We start from the raw sequence: 26,806 nt of genomic DNA on the forward strand, positions 1-26,806 counted from the left end.
TTGAAGCAAGTATTCCTTTGAGGATGGTTAAGTCCTATGTTTTCTGGAACAGTTCTTGTTTTGCATGTGCTATCATGTTATGCCTCGGATTACCCTTGACATTACCAAACCCTGTGTCCTGCCATGAAAATACTGGCCCTCACATATTTGTTTGTTTTCCTATCAATCAGATGGTGTAGATATTTGTTGGTTTTGACATCCATAATTTATTCCCACTTATTTGGGAGGATTCTCTCATTTTGGCTATATGGGGACTGGCCTTTCCTGCCCCGTACCTTTAGATGAGTTTAATGGTTCTCTTGATCAAGTAGGATTTTAAGTAGAGCCATTTTCATGCTCTATCTCTAAAATTTTAATCTAGACCCAGACTGACAAAAAAAAAAAAAAAAAAAGCTGAACATAATGGTAGTTGATTCATCTTGATGATAACAGCCTAAGAGGTGGGCTCCAGCTTTGCCTACCCACTGGTTCTGTGTTATGCTGTAGGCCTGGGTCCCCGGCTTTCCCTTCAATTGTTATGAGCTCTCTCATACGCACCAATTAAGAGCTCCCTTAATTTGCTTCTGTTTGAGTTGAATAGAATTATGTTCTTTCACCTTAAAGAACCATAGAGAGAGAGATTGTATTATTTCTTTTCCTTTTAATTGGAGTAAAAATATACGTAACATAAAATTTATCATCTTAACCATATTAAGTGTACAATTCAGTAGTGGTAAGTGCATTCACATTATTGTGCAACCAATCTCCAGAACTCTTTTCATCTTGCAAAACTGAAATTCTATACCCATTAAACAACAGCTCCCTATTCCTTCCTGCCCCCAGACACTGGCAACCACCATTCTACTTTTAGCTCTATGAATCTGACTACTCCAGGGGCCTCAAATGAGTGGAATCACAGTATTTGTCTTTTCGTGACTAGTTTATTTCACTTAGCATAATGCCCTCAAACTTTATCGATGTTGTAGCATGTGTCAGAATTTTCTTCCTTTTTAAGACTGAATAATACTCCATTGTTTGTATATTACACATTTTGTTTATCTAATTCATTCATCGATGGATACTTGAGTTGCTTTTACTTCTTGGCTATTGTGAATAATGTTGCTATGAACATAAGTGTACAAAATTTCTTTGAGATCCTGCTTTCAATTCCTCTTGGATGTATACCCAGAAGTGGAATTGCTAGATCATATGATAATTCTACTTTTAATATTTTCAGGAACTGCCATACTGTTTTCCATAGTGGCTGCACCATTTTACTTTCCCACCAACAGTGCACAAAAGTTCCAATTTCTTCACACTCTTGTCAGCACTTGTTAATTTCTGGATTTTTTTTTTTATAGTTGCCACCCTACATCCTTCTTCTAAATATTTTAAACACTTTCTAAATGTTGCACCAAGGACAGTCTCCTGTATTCAGAAATGAGTTATGCAGCATATAATAAACAATTAAATTCTGACCTAAGTCACTTGGGGGAAGAGCTGGCTGGCTCTCTAAACTCTCTTTGGGGCTCCTGGACCCAGTCTATTAGTTTTTTTCATTTTACTCTTCCCACTTCTCTCCACAATCCTTCCATTAAGAATTCTTTGAACCTGGGGAAAATGAAATGAGTACACATTTTAGCTATACTTGCTTTCACATTTGATTTCTCTCATGATGAGGCCACTAACCATCTAAAAAGGGCTTAACTCATGCCATGTTACTAATTTCAAAAGCTTTTTTTCAAAAAGGATTAGGAGGAAACTCAAGATACCTGCTCAAAATTTGCAAACAAGATGACTCAGGCCCTTCTTTTATTAAGGAAGCATTTAGGATCTTTTAAAAGCACTAGTTTCATTGGTTCTGACTTGAGATAACCTGAATAGAAAAAGCCCGGGAACCAGTGCTTGGCGCTCACCTTTCAAACTCTTCATAGCCAAGACTCAGACGCCTAAATGTCTCCGGGGCACATTTGCATGTCCAACAGCCTTACTCTCTGTGGGCACATAGCCTTGGTTTGGAACAGTCCTTTTTGGAGTTCTTTAGCTGTGCCTGAACCAGGAGTTCTGAGATGCTTGCCTCAGTGAGGGCTAAGGAGGCAGGCACTCCTGGATTCTCAGCCAGCCAGTTCCTAGCAGGGTGACTTTGAAGTAGGTTCTTAAACTCTCTGAGCTTCAGTTTCCTCATCTGTGAAACAGGAATAATACTTCCTGCATGCAGGCTTACTGTGATGATTAATGAAGCTAATGGATATACACATGCCCAGCATGACACTGGCGTAACAGGCAGTTTAAAAAACGAATAACTCATTTTATTTATTCTGTGCAGAAAAAAAGACTGGTTGATGGTCATTATCTGAAAATAAAAGTGTGAGTGTGCGTATTCTTTGAATGTGTTTTCTTAACTGTCCTTGCATTTTTGGAGAGCTCTCAACAATCAGACTCCATGGCTCATGTTTTCAAAGGGCTGAGTTTTCTTTATTTTTCAAAGCTACATATTTGTTCAAGAAACATAATTAGGAGTTTGGGGTTAACAATATACACTGCTATATATAAAGTAGATAACAAACAAGGACCTAGTATAGCACAGAGAACTATACTCAATATTTTGTAATAACCGATAAGGGAAAAGAATCTGAAAAAGAATATATATATATATATATATATATACACACACACACACACACACACACACACACACACACACACACACACACACACACATATGTATAACTGAATCTCTTTGCTGAACACCTGAAATTAACACAGTGTAAATCAACTATACTTCAATAAAAAAAACTTAAAAAGAAACATCTCTAACATCTTTTCCCAAAAAAGGTCCATATCCACCTTTATACACTCTGGAACAGATTTCTGCTTTAGTCTAAACATTTCTTCTTAGCACAGTGTTTGTGTACATGTGTATACACACACACACATTCTGTTCTCTTAACTACCACCATAAAAATTATGAAGCGCCTGCATGTGTAGAACTTTTGCCAAATATTTCTAAAAATGTACTTCGATTTTCAACATCCCCAGAAACCCAGTTCAGTAGCAGGAGAAGCAGGTATTATTACCCTGGTTTCACAGATGAGATTCTGAAAGGTATGTGACTTGCCCGAGACCTCAAAGCCGCTAAAGTAATGGAGCCACAATTCAAACCCAGGCCTTCAGCTTCCAAATCCAATATTGTCTCTACCACATCTCACGGCCTCCCCACAGGGCCGTGCGGTGGACTGCTGGAGAGATGAATGCAAAAGAAAGCAGAAATGTAAGGCTTGAAAGCCTCTTTGGAATTTGGAGGCACTAAGCATTAGCAAACTACTGAAATGTCATGCTCAGAGAGTCTAACAAGAATTCAGTAGCGATGGGAGTATTAGAATGGCTTCAGAACTTATAAGTATTTTCTTTAAAACAAAGGAAAATGCACAACACGTTCCCAGTCTCCACTTTCTCGAATGTGCTGTTCTATGTCTCAAACACTAGATTCTTCTTCTCCTTCTGTATACACCAGATTTATAGCTTTAGTATATTTTCTCAGTACTTCCTGTGCACACTTTCTATTTAAAAAATCAATATTTATACCCCACATATTTAATTCTTATACTATTGACATTCAGAAAGGATGTGAGGAGGTTTCCCTGTATCTGGCATTTTGGCTTAGTATGAATAAATAAACAAACGGAGAAATTAGTCTGGATCTACTTCCACGTGTCATACTTATTTAATATGCAGACCTTGTTCAAACCTCTACAGCTGGCCAAGTTGAAATAACCATCTTCTAAAACAGTTGGCATTATATTTAAGGTGCAAAAAAATACTCATAATGGCTCCCCCACCAGCGAATTTATTGTATGGAAATACCACTCCTCACATTCCAACTCCGTGTGTACATATATGAACACACAGAAGCAATTACGTGCATAAAAATTAAAATACCATTGCTTACACTAGTGAAAAGCAGAAAACATAAATTTTCAACAAAATCTGAATGGTTAAAGACATCATAGTAGATCAAACCTGATGGAATACGGAGCAACTGCTAAATGATTATTTTGAAGAATTTGTAGCAATATGCAGTTTTTGTGGGTTTTTTTTGGTAGAGGAAGAAAACTCGAAATCAAATCTACCCTCTGATTCTAACCATGAAAATATGATATTTTGCATGTGGGCAAAGACTTAAAATGATCATAGAAAAGTTAAAGGGTCCCCCCACCCCTTTGGGAATCAATCAACTGTATTTGGGTAATTAACAACAAAAATAAGAAACAGAACACCTTTTGGCAGGCACTACGTAAAATCGAGAAGAAAAACTGTAGGTTGCTCTGTCCTAACTAAAACGGGTACTGCAGACATGGGGTGATCCCAAGGACCATGTGGTGTTGCACCTGAGCCCTGACTTTGTACCACATGGAGAAAGTCCAGAGCAATGAGTGGGAGATAGTCCAAGTCCCTCTGGGCCAAGGGCTATCCTTCATGTCATCTCAAAACTATACACACATGCTCTACATTCCATGTATCTATTAGGGCATCAAAGTCCCAGACAGCATATCTTTAAATCACTGGATCCCAAAGGGAAACCAAAATTGCATGAGAAGGGAAAATACCACACTGTGGGAAAAAATAACCATTTTTGTAAGTCTTTATTTTTTAGTTGCTCCTCCCATAGTAATGCACTGAAAGGCATAACAGTTTATATTGTACAAAGCATTGGAAGAAAGTACCTCAACTTGCCGATTATTTCAAAATGAGACTACAAACAAAAAGAAAACAAATCTGGTTCCTCGATAAAGGGCAAAATAACTGAATACAGTCTGTTATTTACGTCTCTCTTTTAACATAAGGTCTGGAACACTTCATTTTACAAATAGGATTAACATGAACATAACAACGCACAAGCTTGCAGACAACCAGCATAAAATATGGGGTACAGTTTTTAATCAGGAGAATCATGCTTTCATGAAAGAAATTATAATCGTTTATACAATTGAATCAATTTCAGTATTACAAAAACTAAGTTGCATCTATTCGTATTTAGCTCATTAAGAAGGAAAACAAAACAACAACAAAAAAAGGAATGTTAAGAAAAGCCAAACACCATTTGGCACTCCCATACACAGGTCGAGTCACCTTGGTCCTTGAAATTCAAAAAGGGGTGTGCCTCGGACGTCAGAAAGTAGTGGCTGACTGGAACAGTGCTATTTTAATCAACAAACAATAGTTTGCCAACAAATAAATACATGATACACGCAACACACACAAAAAATTAAACATTAAAAAACAGTGACATGATTGTCTAAAATTAAGATGTTATTACAAGGATTTGGCAAACCTTCTATTAGCGTAGTGGTACAGCGGTACTGGTGATGAACAGGTTACTTCACTGACTTAACCTCTTTGAGCATTGAACATCCATAGTTTACAATATACACATACCCTTGTTCCCTCGTTTTAAACAATGTACTTAAAGAAGGCAAAAGTTAATGGGGAAAAAAATACTCCCTGTTATCAGTTTCTATAATAATCAAGTGTGCATTTCATCCAACTACTTCTGTCTTAGAAGGGTTAAATTACATAAAACTTTAACAAAGCAAGAAAATTAAATCTGTAATTAAAAGCAACTGTTCCCAATCATGTGTCAGGTGATCTTGTACAAAAAAGAATTCAGTTTCTATGGAGTGTTCATTCGTATCAATGCTGCCATCTTAACTACTCCTCTCACCCACCCACTCCCAGGGGCAAGGTGAACGGGAAGACGCCTTCTGCCCAGCAAGTTTTTCATTTTTATTGAATCATTTTAAGTCGCATTGATCCTCCAGAAGTCAGCAGCTGCCTTTGCTGTGCAAAACAAAATATCGAGAATAAATAGTTTCTTTTTCTTTCTTTCTTTTTTTTTTTTAATCATTCAGTTTAAGGTCCCCAGACTTTACATGAGTGACCCTTCAGGTTTATAAGGCATTCTGCTCAGCAGTCTTTTAAATAGTCTTATGTGAAAAAGCCATGCTACCGTTGGACTTGGTCCCATTCTGGTCGACCTTGGGAATGTCATACGTGGCTTATGGACTGGATAGCACTGGATTCCGCCGCAGCCCTGGCCATACTGTGCCACACGTTGGAAGAATTGTGGGATGAAGAATGGAGGGACTCCTTGTCGGACAATGACAACATCATAGCATATGCCTGAGGTAAAAAGGAGAGACTCGGTAAATGGCATTTGAAAAACATCACTTTTCATTCGAAGGATATCTTTGGTGAATGTTACAAAGAGAAGGGACCCTGAGAAGGAGCATCCCTCATGGGTGTGTTTGGAAGAGTGCGGGACATTTTCTTGTGCTATAATGACATGGAGTTACTGCTGGCCTTCATTGCCTCGGGGCCACAATAGTGACACGATCTGCAGAACAAAAAATCAATGACCCAACCTAGAATGACAACAGCGCCCCCATTAAGAAACAGGAGCCATGCCCCTCCCCGACCATAACTATAATAACCATCCATCCACTGTTTATGCACATGTTCAACTCACCCCAAATATTACTGAATGCTTACAACTGAAACTGCAAATACAAATAAGAGACAGGCCTGCCTTGACAGTACTGTGGTCCAGGGGAAACAGTCCCAAGGACTCCTGCACTGGATAATTGAGAGCACTGAAGGTGAAATGACTCGCCCAAAGTCACTCGCCTAGAGGGAAGGAGGCATAAGTAAAACTTATTTCTGCCCAGCTTTGAATGCTTTGTCCACTTCCCCTCCACGCTTGAAGTATTCAATGCTGACACTCAAAGACCTTGAAAGTCGAGGTAAATCAAATTGGTTCTACCAAAAAATGAAACAACACAAAAGACCCAACAAAGTTCTAACCCCTGTGCTCCAGTATCTGCCAGCAGAAGGTGCACAGGGGTGCTCTGTGAAGAAGTGCTCTTTCTTCCTTATTATCACGTCAAAGTCCAAATAGCTATTCAGAGAATCTCCCCATTTGCTGCCAAGTAAAATATTCAAATGAAATGTTTGGTCTTGACTTAGGAGTGAACTTTTCACTGTTGATTTGTTGGTCTCATCCACTGCTAAACTTGCTTGTCAAAATGCTGCTGAAGAGGAATCATTAAAGTCTTGCCAAAGACATTCCACCATCGGTAAACAAAGACAAAATGCCTCCGTTGTTAAGCAGAATTTCATCTCTGGGAGTCGTGCTGAGACATGTGGCCGGTCTGTGGTTTCTTCCGTAATCATGGCATTCAGTTAGAAAATCTGCTCTCGCAGACTGATTTTGATTTGCTGGGTCATTGCTCTCAATGTACACATTTGACTTTTATGTATGCTATTTGCCTTCCGGACCTCTACAAAATCTCCGCAGACATGTTACAAATATTTCTTAAGCATCTACTCTATGCCAGGCACTGTGCTAGGTCCCAGGGAATCAAGGATAAATAACATAGAGTCTTTGTCCTTTGTAGGGTTTAAAGTGTGGGTGAAGTGAGCACTGAACTTTATTCCAATGACATACCCACATTTAGAGATCAAGATGAACACTATTCTGAAATGGTTTTAACAAAACTCATTCTTTTTTTTTTTAACTCATTCTGATATGTGCAAAAATAAAAGGGATTACAAGAGAAAATTTTGAAATCCTGAGGTTGTTTTTGTTTTTTTAAATTTATTTTTGCCTGCGTTGTGTCTTCATTGTGGCGCGTGGGCTTTCTCTAGTTGCGGCGAGCAGAGGCTACTGTTCCTTGCGGCGCGCGGGCTTCTCATTGTGGTGGTTTCTCTTGTTGCGGAGCACGGGCTCTAGGCGCATGGGCTTCAGTAGCTGTGGCTGGTGGGCTTAGTTGCTCCGGGGCATGTGGGATCTTCCCAGACCAGGGCTTGAACCCGTGTCCCCTACATTGGCAGGAGGATTCTTAACCAGTGCGCCACCAGGGAAGTCCCGAAATCCTGAGTTTTAATCCTGGCTTTTAACCTGCCTCTATTCAGCTAGCTGCGTGACCTTGGGCAAGTTGCTTTATCTTTCAAGGCTACTTCCCTCATATGAGATGTGGATAATAATAACAAAAACTTAGCTCCAATGGTTGTGGAGGAACCACAGGAACTAACTTACATAGAGTGCTTAGCTTAGTGTCCCTGATGTAAATAGTACCTGTTATCATGAAACGAATTTTTGTAGGATAGAGTTTTTCAGGGAAAACTCTATACAGAAGGCAGCCACTGTTGTATTGGTCAACTATTTTGGATTCAATCACTATAAAAATCACAGAGTAAATATATGAGTTTTGAGTAAAGTATCTGAATCTATTCAGATTCTAGAAAATGATAAATATGGAATGTCTGCCTTTTGGTAATCAAAGGAAATAAACATTTTCATGCACGAGGATCAGTGCTGAGCACATAACTGACAGTTAATGACAACTGAATGAATGAATAAAGTCTCATGAAACAAAGTCAGTTTGCAAAAAGGCATGACCATCTTCAGATTGATATATTTATGACATTATCAAGTAAAAATAAAAATATGAGCTAAAATTGCAAAATGCAAGTATTTCTTGTGAAGGTAATTGTTAGCCCAGCTGGGCCGGGACTTTATATATCAAAATGCTGGTACTGAAATACATCATTTCCATTATCTTTAAGTTCCCAGGACCCTTTGCTTTCTATCACTGTGACAGTTTCAGGAATTTTCAGGTATTGTGCCTTATAATGTCATAATTTGGGGTGGAATAATTAAAAGAAATTTTAGAAAAAGAAAGAAAAGCTGGCTCCCCCAGTTTCTCTGATCCACTAGCAAGGAAGAACGAGAAATCAAGAGTTAAAAAAATATATTAGACACTTCTTATGGCTGTCTCCACGTGAAAATGAGATGTCTACTCTGGCTGGTTTACTTTTAATGTTAGAAAATGAAAACTTCATTTTTATCCTCATTCAATGATAGAGCAGGAAGGGATATTAGACATCTTCTCCACTCACCCCACTTTACAATGAGGAAATGATACCCATAGTTGTGAAGTGATGTTCTCCAGAGTTGAGGCTGGGTGCTTTCACTTCAATTCAGAAAGAACATTTATGTTGCCTATTACCATACATGATATCTTAAGACTTTGTATTGACTTTACTGATACTTTCAAACTTGTATTATCCCACTGGAATGTTTTCCCCACTTTAGTTGCGATATGACCACATTTGCTGTTAAGACCAGTGCAAAACATCTCATCCAAATAAGAAATTTCCAGATGTAGGAGTTAATATGGTCACATGGTTTGATATGTCAGGCCACCTCTAAAATGAACTCTGGATCAAACAATTAGACCAAAGTGACCAACAGATATAACAACAGAAAGTTTCTTTTTTCTTTCTAAAGAAAGAAATGGACCTGAATAAACAACCTGGTTGAGTGCAGATGTCAAGTCGAAAGGAATGATTTCCCTTTTTTGTGAAAAAAGAACTGAGGCTATGTTCAGTGGTATTTATAGATCCTTAAATGGATTTATTTTGGTCACCATAGTGCTGATAGATTGCTATAGACCTCAATGAACTTGGGTACCACTCATTCATTCATTCATTCAATAAAAATCGATAGGGTTTATCTCCAGGTTTGCCATTAAGTTGCTACAGACTTGGCAATTCATTTCATCTCTGACCCTCTGTTTACTCCTAAATTCTATCATTAGATGACTTGTTTATTAATTATGTACAGTAAGAAACAAAAATAGAGGACAGAATTCACTTTCCAAAAATCTCAAAATGCAACTAGGTTGACAAAAATTATAGACACAAAGCATTAGAAAATAATTCTGAAGTAATATACAAATAGGTGCAAGCGAACATTATGGACCATCTATACAAAGGCAATGTAATTGCAAAGGAAAGGGAAGATTCTTGTAGGTCAGGGTTTGACACAGAAATTTCTGTGCAGAATCCAGTCATATTAATTGCTGTAGGGGTTGACTATTTTGGATTCGGTCACAGACAAAGATTTGAACGTTTTGAGTAAAGCATCTGAGCCTGCTCAGATTCTACAACATTGCAAAGAGCATCTGCCTTTGGTGTCAAAGGCACAATGTCATCAGGATGCTATACTGCAGGAGAGTATGTACCTGTGATTTGGACTTTCTGTGTAACGGCTGTTTAAGTTCCTCTGGCACATGGGAAGCACTGAAAGAAGACACCTCAGCTTCAGTATATTGATTATCTTCCATTTTCCTCATTTTGAGGCTATCTGTGAAGTGCCTTATATGATCTAGAGCAGAAAGTCCAGTTTTATATTCTTCCTCTTTATACCTAAAATGAACCAACGGGAAAGCACAGAGGGTTTTTTTTTCTTTTTCAGTTTCATATCCAACCAAATCACTTTTCATTTGAGTCTATACACTTGTCACACATATTATATTTGCAGTAGAAAGCAGCCTGCGTCAACTCTTGGGTTCTTTAAAAAGCTTACAAATATTCTATCTTATAAATATATTTCTTTTCAGATTTTTCATGACTAAAGCAAGAGTATATTTGAGATAAAGAATTAAAGTCAATGACATGGGAAGTCAGCAATGCAGTGGAGACAGAGTTCATATGTTTATAATTTCCATTTAAAATAAAGCCAGTTACGATTATACTCGTTTGGCACCAATTATCCCTATGAAAATATAATATTCCCATCAATTTAACTATTGGGCTAATTTTTTCCATTTAAATATCTATCATCTATATAGATTCCAAATATATCAAGTAAAGTGAAATTTATCTCAATAATATTTGAATAACAACACACCAGATAAATTGAATAAATTAGATAATGTTGAAATCTCTATTTTTCTTTGAGTAGAAACAAGTAGAGTCTAAATAAGTGATTGTGTACTTGTGTAGCTTTCATTTTACCCTTCCTTCCTCAGGTTAATCAGAGTTTCACAAATACTGATGTATTTTCATGCTTGCGGATTATGTTGATGGCCACTTTGTTTCCATCTTTTAAAAGTTAATCCACTGTGTATGCCTTGCTAATTCAAGTTTAGTTTTTATAGTCTATTGCTCGCAAATTGCTTATCACCTGGAATAGCGCACTAATGGAAGAACAGAGCAGCAGGAATGGTAACCCTATGCGGATCTACTTTTGCTTCTCACCTCATTGGGGACGTCTTGCAACTCATCTCCAGGGCGCTGGTGTCTTCATAGTCATCCTCATGGTTTCCTTCATGTAAAGTACTTGTCCCTGGTTCCTTTCCTGTTTTCCCAGTAATATCATTGTCTTCATCCTCCTCATCTAACAACACCTCGTCTTCCACCTCTTCATCATCCAGTAAGTCTGAATTTTGACTGGTCACCAAAGCCTTTTCATCTTTAAAGTGACTGCCATTCATTCTTTCAAAAGCATAAAAAAGAAAGAGGTTCAATTACTGGTATCATTTGTAAACGTGCAGTTAGCTGTATTATCACGTCTTCCTAGCAACAATTTAATTTTCAACATTTGTAGAGCAAACTTTTTATTGTTTAGGCTTTATGGCAACCATGGGAAAACCATGTAACCTCACAAAAGAGAAAATGAAGAAAAAAAATAATTGTGTGATTATTCAGATTATAAATAGAGCCTCTGGTCGAACTGGGAAAATAATCTCGGTCTCCTATTTCTTATCAGGCCTTTGCTTGATAAATGATATTGTTATATAGGATATAAAAAGCACACAAAGGTTTTCTCTAAGTAAAATTACCTAATTACCATATAAGTATGCACCATTTAAAAGAACAGATTTCTGGAAAACTCATACCCCTGAGCAACACTGCCAAAGCTTCAATACACATGCTTCAAGTGAATCTAAGAGTTCAAAGAAAATGTTAAAATAGCCACCAAGGACTAACCAGTATTTGCTATTTCTAGGTGACACTGGTGGGTATACGGCACTTAAACACTCTACTGAGACTTGAAAGTGTTTGAGTGCTCATTTATTCGTACTTTGTTCAAATTACCCTGGATGATCTGAATGTAAAAATATTCCTTGTTTCCCAGGATAACACTGGGGTGGGAAATGATATAAAAATGTAATTGTACAAATATCTCTTGAAGCTTACTTAGCAAGTGTGTATAACATAATGATGCAAAAGAAGACTATTATATTGAAAAAGCCATCTGTAATATTTTAGTCTGTGGTGGCAAGGATTGCAATACATGATTCGAAAGTTTAATTATAAAAGAAACTTAATAACATAGAAGTCCCCGTTTAAAACTTTGGAGGGCATTTATGAAACTAGGAGAAGCTTTTCAGGCTTTAAAGTAAACATTAAAATATGTGTAACTTGAATTTAAGTTTCGCTGTAAGGTTTTAAAGTTGAAACTGTTATAAAACAATTATAAATGTTTTGAATCTCTCCTCCTAACTTCCTCCTTTTAAAGATATATGATCAGGGAAGTTAAGGCAGTTGCCCAAGTACAGAAAGCTTGATAGAAATTAAATCATCCTAGGCATCCAGGTGTCCTGATTCCTGGGCCATTCAGAATCTTTCAATTTTGTCTTGCTCCTTTACCTATTTACTAATTCAGAAAACTTGCTGAGACTGCTAAATTATTGTTACAGTCATGTACACTTTTCACATTTAATGTAACTATTTTTCAGATTATGGAAAATCAGGTATCAGTGATAGACCCCCATCACTTTCCCACATTTAAAAAAAATGAGTACAATTTAATACTTAGATTTCTCAGGGCAAAAAAATACATAAATAAAACAATTGTGGATGTGACAGATGCACACAGTAAAAATTCATTTGACCAGAAAAAGTCATATCATCATTAAGTTTTTTTATACAATCCGTCTCTTAACCTCTTTTATCAAAGAATGATGAAAACATGTTTTGCACAGACATAAATTATTAGTTTCCAGTTACACTGCCAACTTGCTAGCTTGAATGGATCGAAATTGTTGTTTTAAAGAAATGAAAGAAAAAGTAAAAGAACAAAAGAGTGCATGGATGAAAACCAAAAGTAACAAAGCCAACGTGATTAAGAAAACCTATTTGTTAATTATGCTTTCAAATGTGGCAATTTATGGGGGTTAAATTATTCATCAAAAGTAGTCTGATAGGAGTTGAGGGGAGAAAAGTTGGATGACTCAGTCTTCTTACTTCTATGCTGTTTAGACATGTTGAAGCCAGATGTTGCAGCTTTATGGTTCACAAATCTCCGGCTAAGGGCTCGAAATCTGAATAGGAGTCTCAGAACACAAACGGTGCTTTTTGTTCGCTATTTCTTATTTGTATCATGTAACTATCATTAACAAAATGTCAAAATTATCAAAAGATCATGACTGTCTTTCTTACTTGTCCTTAGTACTTTGTACTTCTGATATCTGCCTCACCTCTCTCTCTCTCTCACACACACACACACACACACACACACACACACACACACACACACACACACACACAGGCAAGCAGAGGGAAAGACATCCAACTGCACAAAGTTGTAGTTTTATCAGACTTCTGAGAGGCTGGGAAGAGTCATGCAATAGCAGATATTCTCTCCTCGTTCCCTTAGAAACAATTTTATACAAGTTGAAGAACAGAGTGGTCATATATATTTATGTTATCTTGGAAAATAATGTTTATTTGATACTTGTCTTAATGGAAAAAAGTATCTAAAACAATTAACTTTGACTTTTAATAGCATCAAAGATAGAGAACACTAACACTTGCATGATAAAGAGTCATGGAACTTTCATTAATTTCCTGTTACATTAAAATGTACATTGTAGCATCCGAATTTAATAGGCCACTGGATAGTTATATTCAGAACAACATAGTTCTCAATATCAGATATTTAATTGTAACTTATAGATAAGAAAAATTAAACCCAGTGGTTTGGGTAAAATAATGTTTCATTTACATCACATAAAATGTAAAATACTAGATAAGTATTCATTATCATTATCAGCATCATTAAAAGTTTTTCTATATGAATTAAGCCATATGTGCTTGATGTTGATAATGACAAGAGGGAGCCAGTGCACCTTAAAAACAAGGATGATTATACCCACTGAAACAAACATGCCAGAATTAAACGAGGATGCACCTGAGAGCATATAAGGAAGGGATAGAGTCTTATTCAGAAGTCACAAACGGTTTCTAAAAAGATATTTGGATGACATTCAATAAGTATTTTATATGTAAATATCTACAGTATGTATAAATATATACAGATACATACATATATATATAGTCATATACTATATATAGTCATATACTCTCTGTATACATGATATATCATATGATCTATAATAGTAACCACTGTTAGCCAGTGATTCAACTGAACCCCTGTGGTGGCTTTCCCTTCTAGTTGGAAAGTTTTGATAAAATATTCGAATTAGCTATCAAGAGAGGCAGAACAGAACGGTGGTAAAAGCCTGGGCTCTGGAACCACAGAGCCCAGTTGAATCCCATTTATTACTTAGGTGACCTTGGGCAAATTATTTAACCTTCGATGTCTCCATTCCTGCACTGATAAAATTATATAACAGTAGTTGCTGTCTCATAGGGTTATTAGGGTAATTAAGTTAACTAATAATATAAAGTGCTTAGAAGACCATTTGGTATTTAATCTGCACTAAATAAATACCAGCCATTGGCGGCAGGAGTAAAGTCGTGTCACAAGAGTGAGTGCTGCAGATGTATTTGAAAACGTTCATTTGTGAAATCATCGACTTTAAAGAGGAAAAAACAAGCTTTACCTCTCTTCTGTGTTCCTGGGAGACTGGCTGCCATGGTTGCTATTCCCGATGAAATTTCGAATTTCTGTGAAGTAAGCATCTTCCTTGTCATCGAGAATCGCACCTGTACTTTCCAGTTCAGAATGAGGCGACGATGTGGCCGTACCTGAGGGGAGAGAAAGCCTTTTGTGAAAAAGACAATTATTTATAGCGCAACTTATTTTGAATCTCATACCTTCTTCATTTGATCAGTGTTGCTTCCTAAAACAGGCTTTTTCGAATATTAATAATGATAACTTTAGGACGTCAAAGTCTTCCCAATTTTACCACAGTACCCATGCCAGTGAGTAATGGGGACTATTTTGAACCGTTGAAAGAGTGAGATACAGTCACCCAAAGATGCCGTTTCTCCCACTAGCTTCCTCCTTTTCCCACTGTAACATGGGAACATTTTAATTTGTAGAATGAGAATATGGGGTGAGGCAAATTATAGAGAGGTCTTACATACATTCTGCAGAAGAAACTGTATACCTGGTTGCAGTCAATATGTATTTATTGCCCCTGTGCTAAAGTATGTTATCAAATAAAGACTGAACACATGCTGGAAATACTGCATTTTGATTTGGTGGATTAAGCCGTGGGTAGACTCAGAACACACCAGCCGAGAGACAGTTGTGGTATAATATTAAGAGGACGATATTGAGTCTGTGGATTACAGAATGATTGTCAGCTTCCTTACCTATAAAATTAGAATCAAAATACCTGTATCACAGATTATTCTAAAGTTTCCATAAATTTACAAATTATAAACACTGTATAACATGTGGTCAAACTTTATACTAACATTTGCTTCATGCTGTTTAGCGTGCCCACAAAATAGCTACAGTTTAGTAGTTCATCACAATAGTCTAGATGACAAAAACAAGAGGTTAGAACACCCCTCAGCTTAACAAAGTTATAACCTGGACCAAAAAACAAGTATTCAAATTTGACACATTATATCTTTAACTTATTTATTTTCTGAAATAATTTTGACTAGAAAAATTATAGGGGTATATTGTAAGAAAGTGTAGCCACTTTTGTGTATTGGATTAGACTTCTGCCTCTAAAGTCCAATATTTTAAAACCATGATCATTAGATTTTTGGCTTTAAGGGAAACGAAGAGTATATAGTTCATTCAAAATCATAAGCAATGTTCCCGTACAATAGAGGACGGATTAATAATAAAATAATTTCCTTCAGGGCTTCCCTGGTGGCGCAGTGGTTGAGAGTCCGCCTGCCGATGCAGGGGACACAAGTTCGTGCCCCAGTCCGGGAAGATCCCACATGCCGCGGAGCGGCTGAGCCCGTGAGCCATGGCTGCTGAGCCTGCGCGTCTGGAGCCTGTGCTCCGCAACGAGAGAGGGCACAACAGTGAGAGGCCCGCGTACCGCAAAAAAAAAAAAAATTTCCTTCAGTAAAGATTACTACTTTGTATAAACCCAACTTTTCTCTGTTCTTAAAATCCTTTTCAGGAGCGGCATGCACAACCCCTCTCCTCACTTCTAAGTCATTTCCTTAATTCTCTAGAAACAAATTATGGCTACATAAGTTGGTTTCACACACACATGCCAGCTGCTAAGCATTCGTTAATCGTTTATTATCTAAGCATTAGAAGCCAAAGGCAAGAAAACCTACCATGTCTTCTGCTAACTATGCGCTGGTACGTCTGGGTTAAGGGAAGGCTAGTTTTTTGCCACTTTTAACTTAATTCTACATTGGAATTTGTGACCAAAACCACACACCACTATCATTCGCTACGGGTTACTCTGATCATGTTGACAGTCTTCAATCACTCATCTCTAATCAAGGTCCCCTGGAGAGGTCCTCTGAACTGCAAGCCTTCTGCAAAAGCAAGCCATGGTTTCTAGGTTAATACTCAAGAGCGTGGCATTCTGGGGCTCCACTGTGGTCATCCTGCCAGGCTGGGGGCCACGTTCTGTGCCAATAGATGGAAAGATCGTTCTCTGCAATTTAGGAAATCTTGGTTCATGAGTCTCCGGTGAGTTCGGGTCATGGTTCTCTTCGCTTGAGACTGCCCACTGAGATGAATCCAGGAGAAAATAAAATCATCCACATAAAGCTCTGAGTTGTATATTATTCAACGATCACATCATTCACTTCATTCAAAAATCTCAAGGGAAACGTGCTGCAAATTTGCACAACAGGATCTGATTCTCGTGTCAAAGTGGAACGGGAGAATGATCACAGCTGTCTTTTAAAATAAGAAAAATAAGCTACCGTCTCCTCCTCAAAACACAATTGATGACCTACCAGACATGTTCCCATTCTCGTGCTTCTTTAGGTGTCTGTCTAAGTTGGTTTGTTGACCAAAACACCTATCACACAAGTGACACTTAAAGGGCTTCTCTTTATTGTGGATGTTGCGAACATGCCGCTGCAGGTTAGAAGATATGCTGAATGACCTGTCACAGTACTTGCATCTGAAAAACAAACACAGAACAAATATTCGCAAGCAAATCGAAAGAGAGTTCTCAAGACAAGCAAACCAGATCTCCAAAATTATCGCTGTAGAGAAGATTACTATCCACACAGCCAAAATTTCAATTCCAATAAATAGACTTTGATTGCATTAAAGATTTTCATGACTTCATAAAAAACCATAATAAAATACTTCATAAAACACCATAATAAAATCACAAGTTTATGAAGGTAATCAGTTCTAATACTTCAAGTAAAGCTCACAAAATTAAAAATATTAAGAAATAGTAGTTTTGTTTTACCTTCTGCTTAGGACAATACAATTAAATCTTCTGTAAACAAACATGAAACAGATTGACATATTGCTCAAATAAAGTAAAAAGATCATTTTTTAATTCGAAACTTCTGAGCCTGATTAAATAATTTCTTAGTAAATTCACTTTCTCAATTGCTAATCCTGAAGGAGAAATTCTGTTATCTTCTCCAAAATAACAATAAAGGTTCCAAACTCTTAAAACTGGGGCAATGTAATAGTTTAGTCTGATACCAAAGATACTGATTTTCATAATCTATAGTTATTAGGGGCCCCCAAAGCCTTTATTGTGTTAACGTTTAAACTGTCACAAAAGAAAGAGTACCACTAAATTCTCCTTTTCGGATAAAAACCCAAGGTCTTTGCTAACCCCCTCTCTCTGGATTCCCCCCAGTTTTCCACTTTTATTTTTCCTAGAGTCTGTGGTGGTTCTGAACCAGGTCAGTTTTTTCAGGAAAGTACATATTATTGCCTGGCTAATTGTTTCTGCCTTCCATGATATTTAAGACAAAAAATCATAAATTACTGAAGTTCTCCTTCAGTCACAAAATAAAAATGTAGCCTCCCACCCTCTCCCCTTCCCACCAGCTCTTATGGTGAGGAAGAAAAGTGATAAATGACAAGATTTTCTCCTCTGGCATTTTAAAGGGTGCATTGTCTGTTTATATGATTTTTTGGTACGTGTGTTGTGTAAAAGGAAAAATCAACTTTCTCTAGACAACTTTCAAGTGAAAATTTCTAACTTAGCAGCCAAAAAATCCGAAACTCATTCTTCTGTGTGTGAAGGGCCCTTCTCCCACTTCCGAATGCAGACTCAGCAGTTCGAGGGACTCTACATCAGAAACTGCCCCACTCCATTCAAAGTGTTTGGGCTTTATGGCTGTCTCTACGTGATGCCAGATGTCCAGTTAGTTCGGTGGGGAAATAAATCTGTTAAACTAGTTACTCTGTCATAGTATCAGTAAACCAACTCAAGGGCTGACTTAATTTCCCTCCTAAAAAACCATTCTGGCATCATGAGGTTCCTCAAATTTAAATGAATAATATTAATTTTAAAATGGGTAAAATCCCACATTGATAGTAGTTGTAATATTTAAGCCTCTGTTTTTGAAAAAATATATATATGGACTCTTGGCTTTCTTTGAACTTCCAAGGCCCCCTGCAAGGAGAACCATGGTACAGTTAGCACAGTTGTGTTGTCCTAAGCAGAATAACCTAGGAAACACTGATAGAGAAAACTTAAACTCCCATCACACTTTTTAGAAAAATTTTCACTCAAAATTTTCTGCACAAATCATGAGGAAGAGAGATTTTGTCTTTGACATGCTTCCAACTGTCTGCTTATAGGCACAGAAGCTGTAAATCCAATAAATATCATCCACTCTAACAGAATCAGTCAATAAGGAAGTTTTAACCAAAAACCATCTGTTACTTTGTATCTTTCCTCTGCTAATATCTTGGCCAAATGTCTGAGTGCTCCTAAATAATAATCATTCCATTCTATTCCAGTAAATTAGCTGGTGGTCAAGAAACAGCTCAATTCAGAGCCTAAGTTTCAGAAATTCTAAAGAGGAATGCATAACACACGCGTGAGCATACACGATTAAGCCTTCCTGGTTACTGGATGTAAACACAGGGGTCAAGGGAGCCTTTCAGATCATGGTAGGAGATTAAAAACGCTGACTTGAGAGTTCCAGAACTGGATTTTAATTTTGGGTCTATTAACACCAGACTTTACAGAAGGCAATTAGCATCTGTGGATCTAAATTTTTTTACTTGTAAAACAGAAGAGCTGGACAAATAACTGTTTAAGGTCTTCAGCTATGAAAAATTCTGGTTTGCGTTTTTTAAAATATACGTACAATAATAGCACTGTTTACAGGGTAGAATGAAACCACTGAATTCAGGTACAAAAAAAGAGTAAAATGAGCATGGTATCGTAGTCGCATACCAGACCCTTGGCCATAACAAAATGTAAGTGTGGAAATCTTTCCTCCACTTAAGCAGAATTCCTTGGATGTGACATTTTCTCAAAAAAGGGAAATCATCTAACACTTCCCATTTTTATATCTCTCTGAGACCTACTATATCAAGCACATTCTATCACATATAAAGTCATTTATAAATATCACTTATGATTAGTGATTTACAAAACATGTAGGCAAGCAAAGAATTTAAGAAAATACTTTATTATTTTCTGAGTTTAAGTCCCTCCAGTTTTCTCTTAAAATTTCTCCTAAAATTTGAACAATCTTCAAATGAACATTGGTCTGCCCATTTTCTTATCCTCGTATGTAAAAAAGTCTTTGAAAGCTGATAATTCGTTTATGTTAATGACAAAAGCATTCAGACAAAAATAATTTTACACATATGCAATGCATAAGAATTTCAAATAAATAAATAAATAATAAATAAGTAATAAATAAATAACATTCATTCTTTGAAGAAATATTCATGAGTACCTAATACTGTGTGCAAGGCATACACATTCAGCAATGTAGGTGATATTTTAAAACTGGAATGGAGAATGGTGGTTAGTTTCGTTTGTTAGTAAACAATAATATTAAAATTAAACACAGGTGCCATGTGTCATATGGCTAATTTTGACACTTAAGAGAATAAGCTAAGAAGCACTTGAGAAATTGTTGACAGAATTGCTCCCTTCCTATAATATGTTCTATTTTATCTGTTCTACCCCTAGTTCCCTTTTCTTCCTCCTCTCCAGGTTTAAAATTTATTCTTTAAACCTCCTAATGGGACCTGTAGACATTGACTTAGCTGTACTGGGAAAACAAAGATATATCCGGGTTGTTAATTCCTAGCAGAGATTTAAGGCTTGGAAGAGGGAGGCTGCAAGATTATGATTATTGTCAATTAAAAAGGCATGAATCACTGAGGAGAGAGAGCACTTAATTTTAAAAAATGTATAACAGTTCTTAAATGCTTATTCTATACTAGACACTGCTAGAACTTTTAAACTGTGATATAAGAAGACGATTCAAGAAATTAGGATTTTTCTAAATTTTAACCCCAGCCATTAGTTAATTCTTCTTTGACTCAAAATTGAACAGACAGACATTCACAAAAATAGCCTCTTTTAAAATTGTGGCAATGAGCCTACTTTATTACAATATTTATCAAGACATTTAGTAAAAATCATTGTCAAACCTGTAAGGCTGCTCTCCTGTGTGGGTTCTCAAGTGCCGTGTCAGGTTCGCAGATCTTGGAAAAATCTTGCCACAGTATCTATTATGAAAAGATGTTTATAAGAGAAAGTCAGCACAATTGACTGTATTCCACTCAAGCTGCATAGAAGCCAGATGCTTATTCCTGAATTAATTAATCTTGCATGGAACTCACATGTCTTTGGTATTTAAAATTTGCAACAAAGCCATTCTACAGATATAAATAACTCTACAAATAAAGACTGCGTTATGAGATCCGGTTGAATTTGCTCATGCATAAGCAAGCAGTTTATGAAAACAGACTTGAGTTTTGATGACCCCCATGCTCCTCTTTTATTAACTCTGTATCTTTACATTCACAAAACTGAACCAGACAAGGGGATTAAAAAATGACAAGAGCCTGTGATTCCGGGTTGATGTAAACAGATTTCAAATGTTTCAACTCATTTTACATGTTAGGCACAGTGACAACTCTCTGTACATTGAGTGGTATCAGATCAGACAAGATTCTAAGACCTCATCCATCAAGGTATGTTCCTATAAAAGCTTTTCTGGAAAGAAAGTGACACATTTTCCAAACAGCAGATAAATTGATATGCCTGAGTCAGATGCCACAAATTTCTGAAGACAATTCAGAAATTGTAAGTATGATTTATTAAAAAAGAAAACAGAAACCAAAAAAGAGCTTTACTGTACTACTGATGAGTAACAAGAAACTTATTAACTAGTTTTCTTCACTTATCGACTTTATTTGTCCTTCATTAACATTAACAGCCTTATTAACAGCCTTATTCTTCATTAACAGCCTTATTCTTCAATGCCATGACAATTAATAAATATATGCTTGAGGACAGTAGTATTATACCTTTGGATGAAAATAATTAACTGTGAAAGAAAATTCATAAATATCAAAGTGAAACAAGTAGATAGCATTTGGACCATTTCCAACCTCATTTATCACAACCAAATGGCCTGTGTTAAAATTTTCATTTAATAATAATTTTTTTAAACCACTATTTTTATATCCCACTAAATAAAGAGTACTTTGAAGTGCTTGAGATCTATCATGGTTGCTATTAATCATCCAATCAAGAATAATTTCCAAAACAAACAGCAGGGCCTTTTGAAATCAGAGGGGAGATTTTTGGAAAGCAGGCCATGATTAACTTTGCAGTTACCTGCAGGTATAGCGTTCCTTTCCTTTCCGCAGGAGGTTCTCTGGCAGGGCGTTGGGAGGAGCTCTGAAGTTGAACATGGAGGGAACCGACTGTAGAAGTTCACTGGCCTCAGGTTTCAGGGCACTGAAGCTCTCCAGCTTCTCCGCCATGTTTTCAATAGCTGACATCTGAAAGGCAAAAGCACAAGACCATGAAGGATGGGGCAGACATCCTTCCTTCTGTAATTATCTCTAGCAAACCAGGAACAGATTAATAAGAGGGAAGCATCAAATCTGCTGAATGCAAGGGGCTGTAGAAAGAGACTGTAGTGTCCCAATATTAAACAAATGAGAGAATTCATTGATCTCAAAGATAACAAAGGTAGAATTAAGCTTACAAAGTGCCAAGTGAACTTTTCCATAAGCCCTTAGTTAGACCATTTTGTAATAATTTGATATACAATTGAGCAATGAAATACATGAGAGAGAATAAAACCGTTAGATTTTTTATTAAATTAAGAGACAGCATTAGTATCATGCTATCAACGATCACCAGGCCCACCTGTGAATGACTGACTGCAGGAAGGAAGAAATTAATACATCCCCTCTAGAGGCTGGCTGGAACCAGGAAATGTTTGACTTTACTCCCTCCTTTTTTAGTATAAAAGAAGCTTGAATCTAACTCTGGCAAGATGGTTCTTTGGGACACAAGTCCACCATCTTCTCGGTCTGTGAGATTTCCGAATAAACAGTAAAAAAAAATAGTAAACTGGAAATTATAGCAAGAGATCCTGTATGCCTTGTCTAGGTAATAAAAACCATAGGAAGTAGGGAGTCCCATGAAAAGAACTCACAGCATGAAAAACATCAGGTGTTCCAAAGTTATAGCTTTAGCCAAATGTATGCAATGCAGAAAGAAAAAATTAAATGTGTAAACAGTCCTTTATGTTAAATTAATATCTGGATATACTAGATTTTTAAGTGTGATTATGTACAAAGAATTTTGGTGAAATATTCATTTGTCATGGACAAAGATTAAGTTGAAATGACAGTTCATGATATATTATCATAACTTCACATAACCTGGCACGGGCATTGTAAGTATGACCAAACTCTTAGAGCAGTATTCTTGAAGAAAAACTATCCTGCCTGGTTCTTCCCCTCAAAAAACCTAATTTATTTTGCTTATAATCTTCAAGTTTTTGTCTTCCTGCACACATATTCGACAGAGTCATAAACAGAGGGTGGCATTTACTTTCAAAGGCAGCTTGATCCTGTCTATAGTTAGACAGACTCTCTCACCTTTCCTTCAACCCTCCCAAAATGTTGTTTCCCCCATGCTCACATTTTATTTGGAAGCTGCTTACTACTGAATTTTTAAGAAGAAAAAGCAAACTCTCAGGCCATCTTGTAAAATCAACTCACCCATTGTTTATTTGGTTCTCAGGGCACTATGCCACTGGAGAACTCACAAAGCTGTTTAAAAGGTGTTTGCACTCTGTTTCTCAAAAGGCGGGGGCGGTAGACCAGAAGACCCCATGCAAGGATTAAAAATGTTAACAACTATACATTCAAGCAACCGATCAACCCAAGAAAAAGATTCTTTTGCTGATAAGATGGTAAGACAGAGTTGGAGTTCCAATTTATTATGAGTCCAGGTTAAAAATAAAAGGCAACACTTCATACTCAAAAAGAAAATTAACAAAATTTATACTCCGCGGACACACAGCTGGACAGAATACCACTGACTTCTTAAACTGGAGCAAAATCTTAACCGAATGGCCTAAACATGATTCTCTTCTTACAAAGGGAATATTGTATGCTTGATTCTTCAAATGACTATTCATGTTGTAGTTAGCTTTCTTTCTTTTCCCTTTATCCTGGAGCCTGCCCTCTCATTTCATGCCCAGACTCCTAATGATAGCTACAAATTGCAATGTACAGGGTACCACTGCCAATTTGCCAAATGTCTTTCATCAAACACGGTGCAAAAAAAATCTCAGAGGAAAGTCAAGATACATTTACTTGTCAGACGACAAATGTGAACGCACTGGGAGGCGGTAGGGGCTATAAGCTCAGGGGTTTGATTCATAATCACTCAGCTGCTAAAACATTCTCCACAGATGCAAGCGGACAGCACATTTGTCACTATGAAGGATTTTGACACATACTGATCACAGGGCAGAGATATAAAATGATGCTGCTGTTCATAGAGGTTGAAGGAAACTCTGTCCCTGCTGAATATGGTCATTATCCCCCTCTAACCAGAGCATTAGCATTTTCATATTACTTTGGATTTTATTTATTAAAAATCAATCCAGAAATATTTTATGATACTATTTTATTTGCATTTATTCCTTCTAATTGTTGCTTGCAGAAAATCATTCTGATATTCCACCCTCCATGGAATAAATTGTCTGAGTGAAAAATGACCTCTGGCCTTCAAGCTGATTAGCAGTAACAAGCAGGGGTAAGGGGCATGACCGCATATATTTATTGGGAAAAATAATAAGTGCATGGGTGATGATTATAAATGTTTTATTTATGTACATTTAATATTTGAGTAAAGTTTCATTATCTAGTGGTTTTAAATCATTTGAGTGTCCGCCCTGCCGACACACTCGGATTCCTGGGGCAATACATCTTGTAGAAACACTTTCCTTTTATATGGAAAATAGCTTACTCATGACTATCATTATTCTCGGCTTTCATCTCCAGCACGTATAAACTACAAGTCCTTCAAGTTATTTAAGAGCAATTGGCTGTTGAGAAATGTGTCTTGCTTTAGTAGCTGCTAATAGCTCCTTTTAAAGGAAGATCACTGTGATTACTTCACCTCAAACTGTTTCAATTTGGGAAAAGCATTAAGAAATAACAAAATATAGTACGGACTTGATGACTAAGTAACAACATTCTTAAAGATAATAAGAAAAAGAATAGGGGTTACCCAAGCGCCTTTCTTATAAGCCACCCCCCACCTTTGGCTTGGGGTGTCAAATGAAAAGAGGATTAAGTCAGAGTGGGGAAGAGGGAGAGAAGAAAGATGGGAAGGGAGCTGAGGGTAGCTATTAACACCACATACGCAGACACACACCCCCTCTCCACTTTCTTTCCGGCTAGCAACCACCGAAACAACATAAAAGCCATCACTGAATCCTTCCTCTCATCTTCCAAAGATTTGCTCTCACAGCACTTGACATCAGCTGAAAAGAGTAAGTTTCTCCATTAGGACAGATAGAAGTGACTTAGATTGACATATAGACACTACTATGTATAAAATAGATTAATAAGAACCTACTGTATTGCACAGGGAACTCTACTCAATACTCTGTAATGACCTATATGGGAAAAGAATCTGAAAAAGAGTGGACACGTGTATATGTATAACTGATTCACTTTGCTGTACACCTGAAACTAATACAGCATTATAAATCAACTAGACTCCAATAAAAATTAATTTTTAAAAAAAGTGACTTAGACATCTGCTAGTTGGGGTAGTTTAGCCATTCTGTGACCAACAATCAGCCCTGGTCCATATCTTGGATTAAGGTGTTGGATTAAGATGAGTTTTATGTAATGTATGGGTCCAAACCTCAACTTTCTCTAGCTATCTGGGCTGACTCATGTGATACTCCTCTTGGAATAACATGCATTTTGTAGAAGTGGTAAGTTTTGACATTCATTTTAAAGTCTGACTTGGTATTTTAAAAATCAAGATGAATTGGGATAAATGAAACAGAATCTAGCTAGATATACTTTTCAACTATGAAGAAACCAATGAAGGGGGAACAATGTGTACTACAATGAAGAGGACATTTGCTGAGAATGGGGGAAAAAAGGAGGAAAAATCACATCATATATTTTAAAAACGTATTGCCCTCTGTCCTATTAATGTCGTAGGCTAATCTCTGATCAGTAAATGACAGCTTTTTTCCTATGGAACGGTAATTTTTATTTACATATATTGTAGTTGTTGATGGTATCTGCAGCCAGATGTCTGGAAAAGGAAGTCATTTCACCCCCTTCCAGTCCCCAAGGGGCTATTAACTTTATACTGACGCAAACTAATATTTAGACACAATTCCCTAGCTCCTACCAAAAAATGTAGCTATCTCTCTCGTCAAATAAAGTTAGTATTTGTAAAAACATTTCAGCAGGCAAGATATCATCAACTGGGTCTGAAGCACTTAGCTTAACATTTTTTATCTGGCAGCCAATAATTGATGACATAAAGAAGTTTCTCATTAAAACTATTAAAGTGACAATCTGATTATACAAAATGATATGTCCAATGGCACCATGAATTATGTGACCTAATGTTTCACAAATTAGATTACACATGGCTTTATCATAAAATAACTAACTTTTCATAAATAACTTATGATGGGAAAGTTTGTAGATTTGGTAGTTTTCTATATTTATTCACTTGATAATCTAGAGAAATCTTAAAATCATGGCCATTTGGGGGAGAAATACATATTCATATTTTATGGTTGTCTCATTCCACATATCACATTCTGCAGTCATGATTATAAAATTATAGGGTTTTTTAACCACTCAAAATTATAAACTTTAATATTTTACTACTTTCCACTAATATCTATATTTTATAGTACAAATATAAATTATTGCTTTGAAAAACCTATGAGCCAAAGAATGGGAGTGTTTCCAAAGCATTGCAATGGCCGTTGCTATACCATTGTACTATCAGGAAAGGGTGTCTAACTTAAAATCTGAACTGGCTTTGTAAGTTGGTAGAAGCACTGGCCATTTGTGTAGGATACAGCACCTTATGCTTGAAGCGCCTAACAGCAAAGCTACTAGCCAGTAATACTCTACGTTAGAAATAATGAGGACGATGACGTACGATATTCTGGACAGACCTTTGCCAGGAGAGGCAGACAAGAAACACTGGAAATATAAGCCAGGATAATGAAAGAACAACGCTGTCTACTGCACAGCTTTGCCTAATAAGGAAGTTTCTGTCTCTCTACTCTTATACTTTGGAAATAAATG

The 26,806-nt window shown here is 36.8% G+C and overlaps 1 protein-coding gene across 10 annotated transcripts in view; it reads right to left on the bottom strand.

The window, feature by feature from the left end:
- Positions 1-4,603: 4,603 nt before the first annotated feature.
- Positions 4,604-26,806, bottom strand: part of MECOM (MDS1 and EVI1 complex locus) — a 566,851-nt gene continuing 544,648 nt past the window's right edge. For 8 of the 10 annotated variants that reach the window (XM_060149965.1, XM_060149959.1, XM_060149957.1 and 5 more), the window contains 7 exons: positions 21,813-21,979; positions 20,618-20,695; positions 16,969-17,138; positions 14,676-14,820; positions 11,083-11,319; positions 10,065-10,248; positions 4,604-6,159 (listed from right to left, as the gene is read on the bottom strand). In XM_060149965.1, coding sequence (XP_060005948.1) covers positions 6,025-6,159; positions 10,065-10,248; positions 11,083-11,319; positions 14,676-14,820; positions 16,969-17,138; positions 20,618-20,695; positions 21,813-21,979 — 1,116 coding nt within the window. In that variant the 3' untranslated portion in view covers positions 4,604-6,024. Of the gene's footprint in view, positions 6,160-10,064; positions 10,249-11,082; positions 11,320-14,675; positions 14,821-14,888; positions 16,737-16,968; positions 17,139-20,617; positions 20,696-21,812; positions 21,980-26,806 lie in introns of those variants that run through there. The other 2 variants (XM_060149960.1, XM_060149962.1) reach the window with 2 other exon arrangements.

The sequence above is a fragment of the Lagenorhynchus albirostris genome, chromosome 5 (assembly GCF_949774975.1).
Source record: "Lagenorhynchus albirostris chromosome 5, mLagAlb1.1, whole genome shotgun sequence".
Classification (NCBI taxonomy): domain Eukaryota; kingdom Metazoa; phylum Chordata; class Mammalia; order Artiodactyla; family Delphinidae; genus Lagenorhynchus; species Lagenorhynchus albirostris.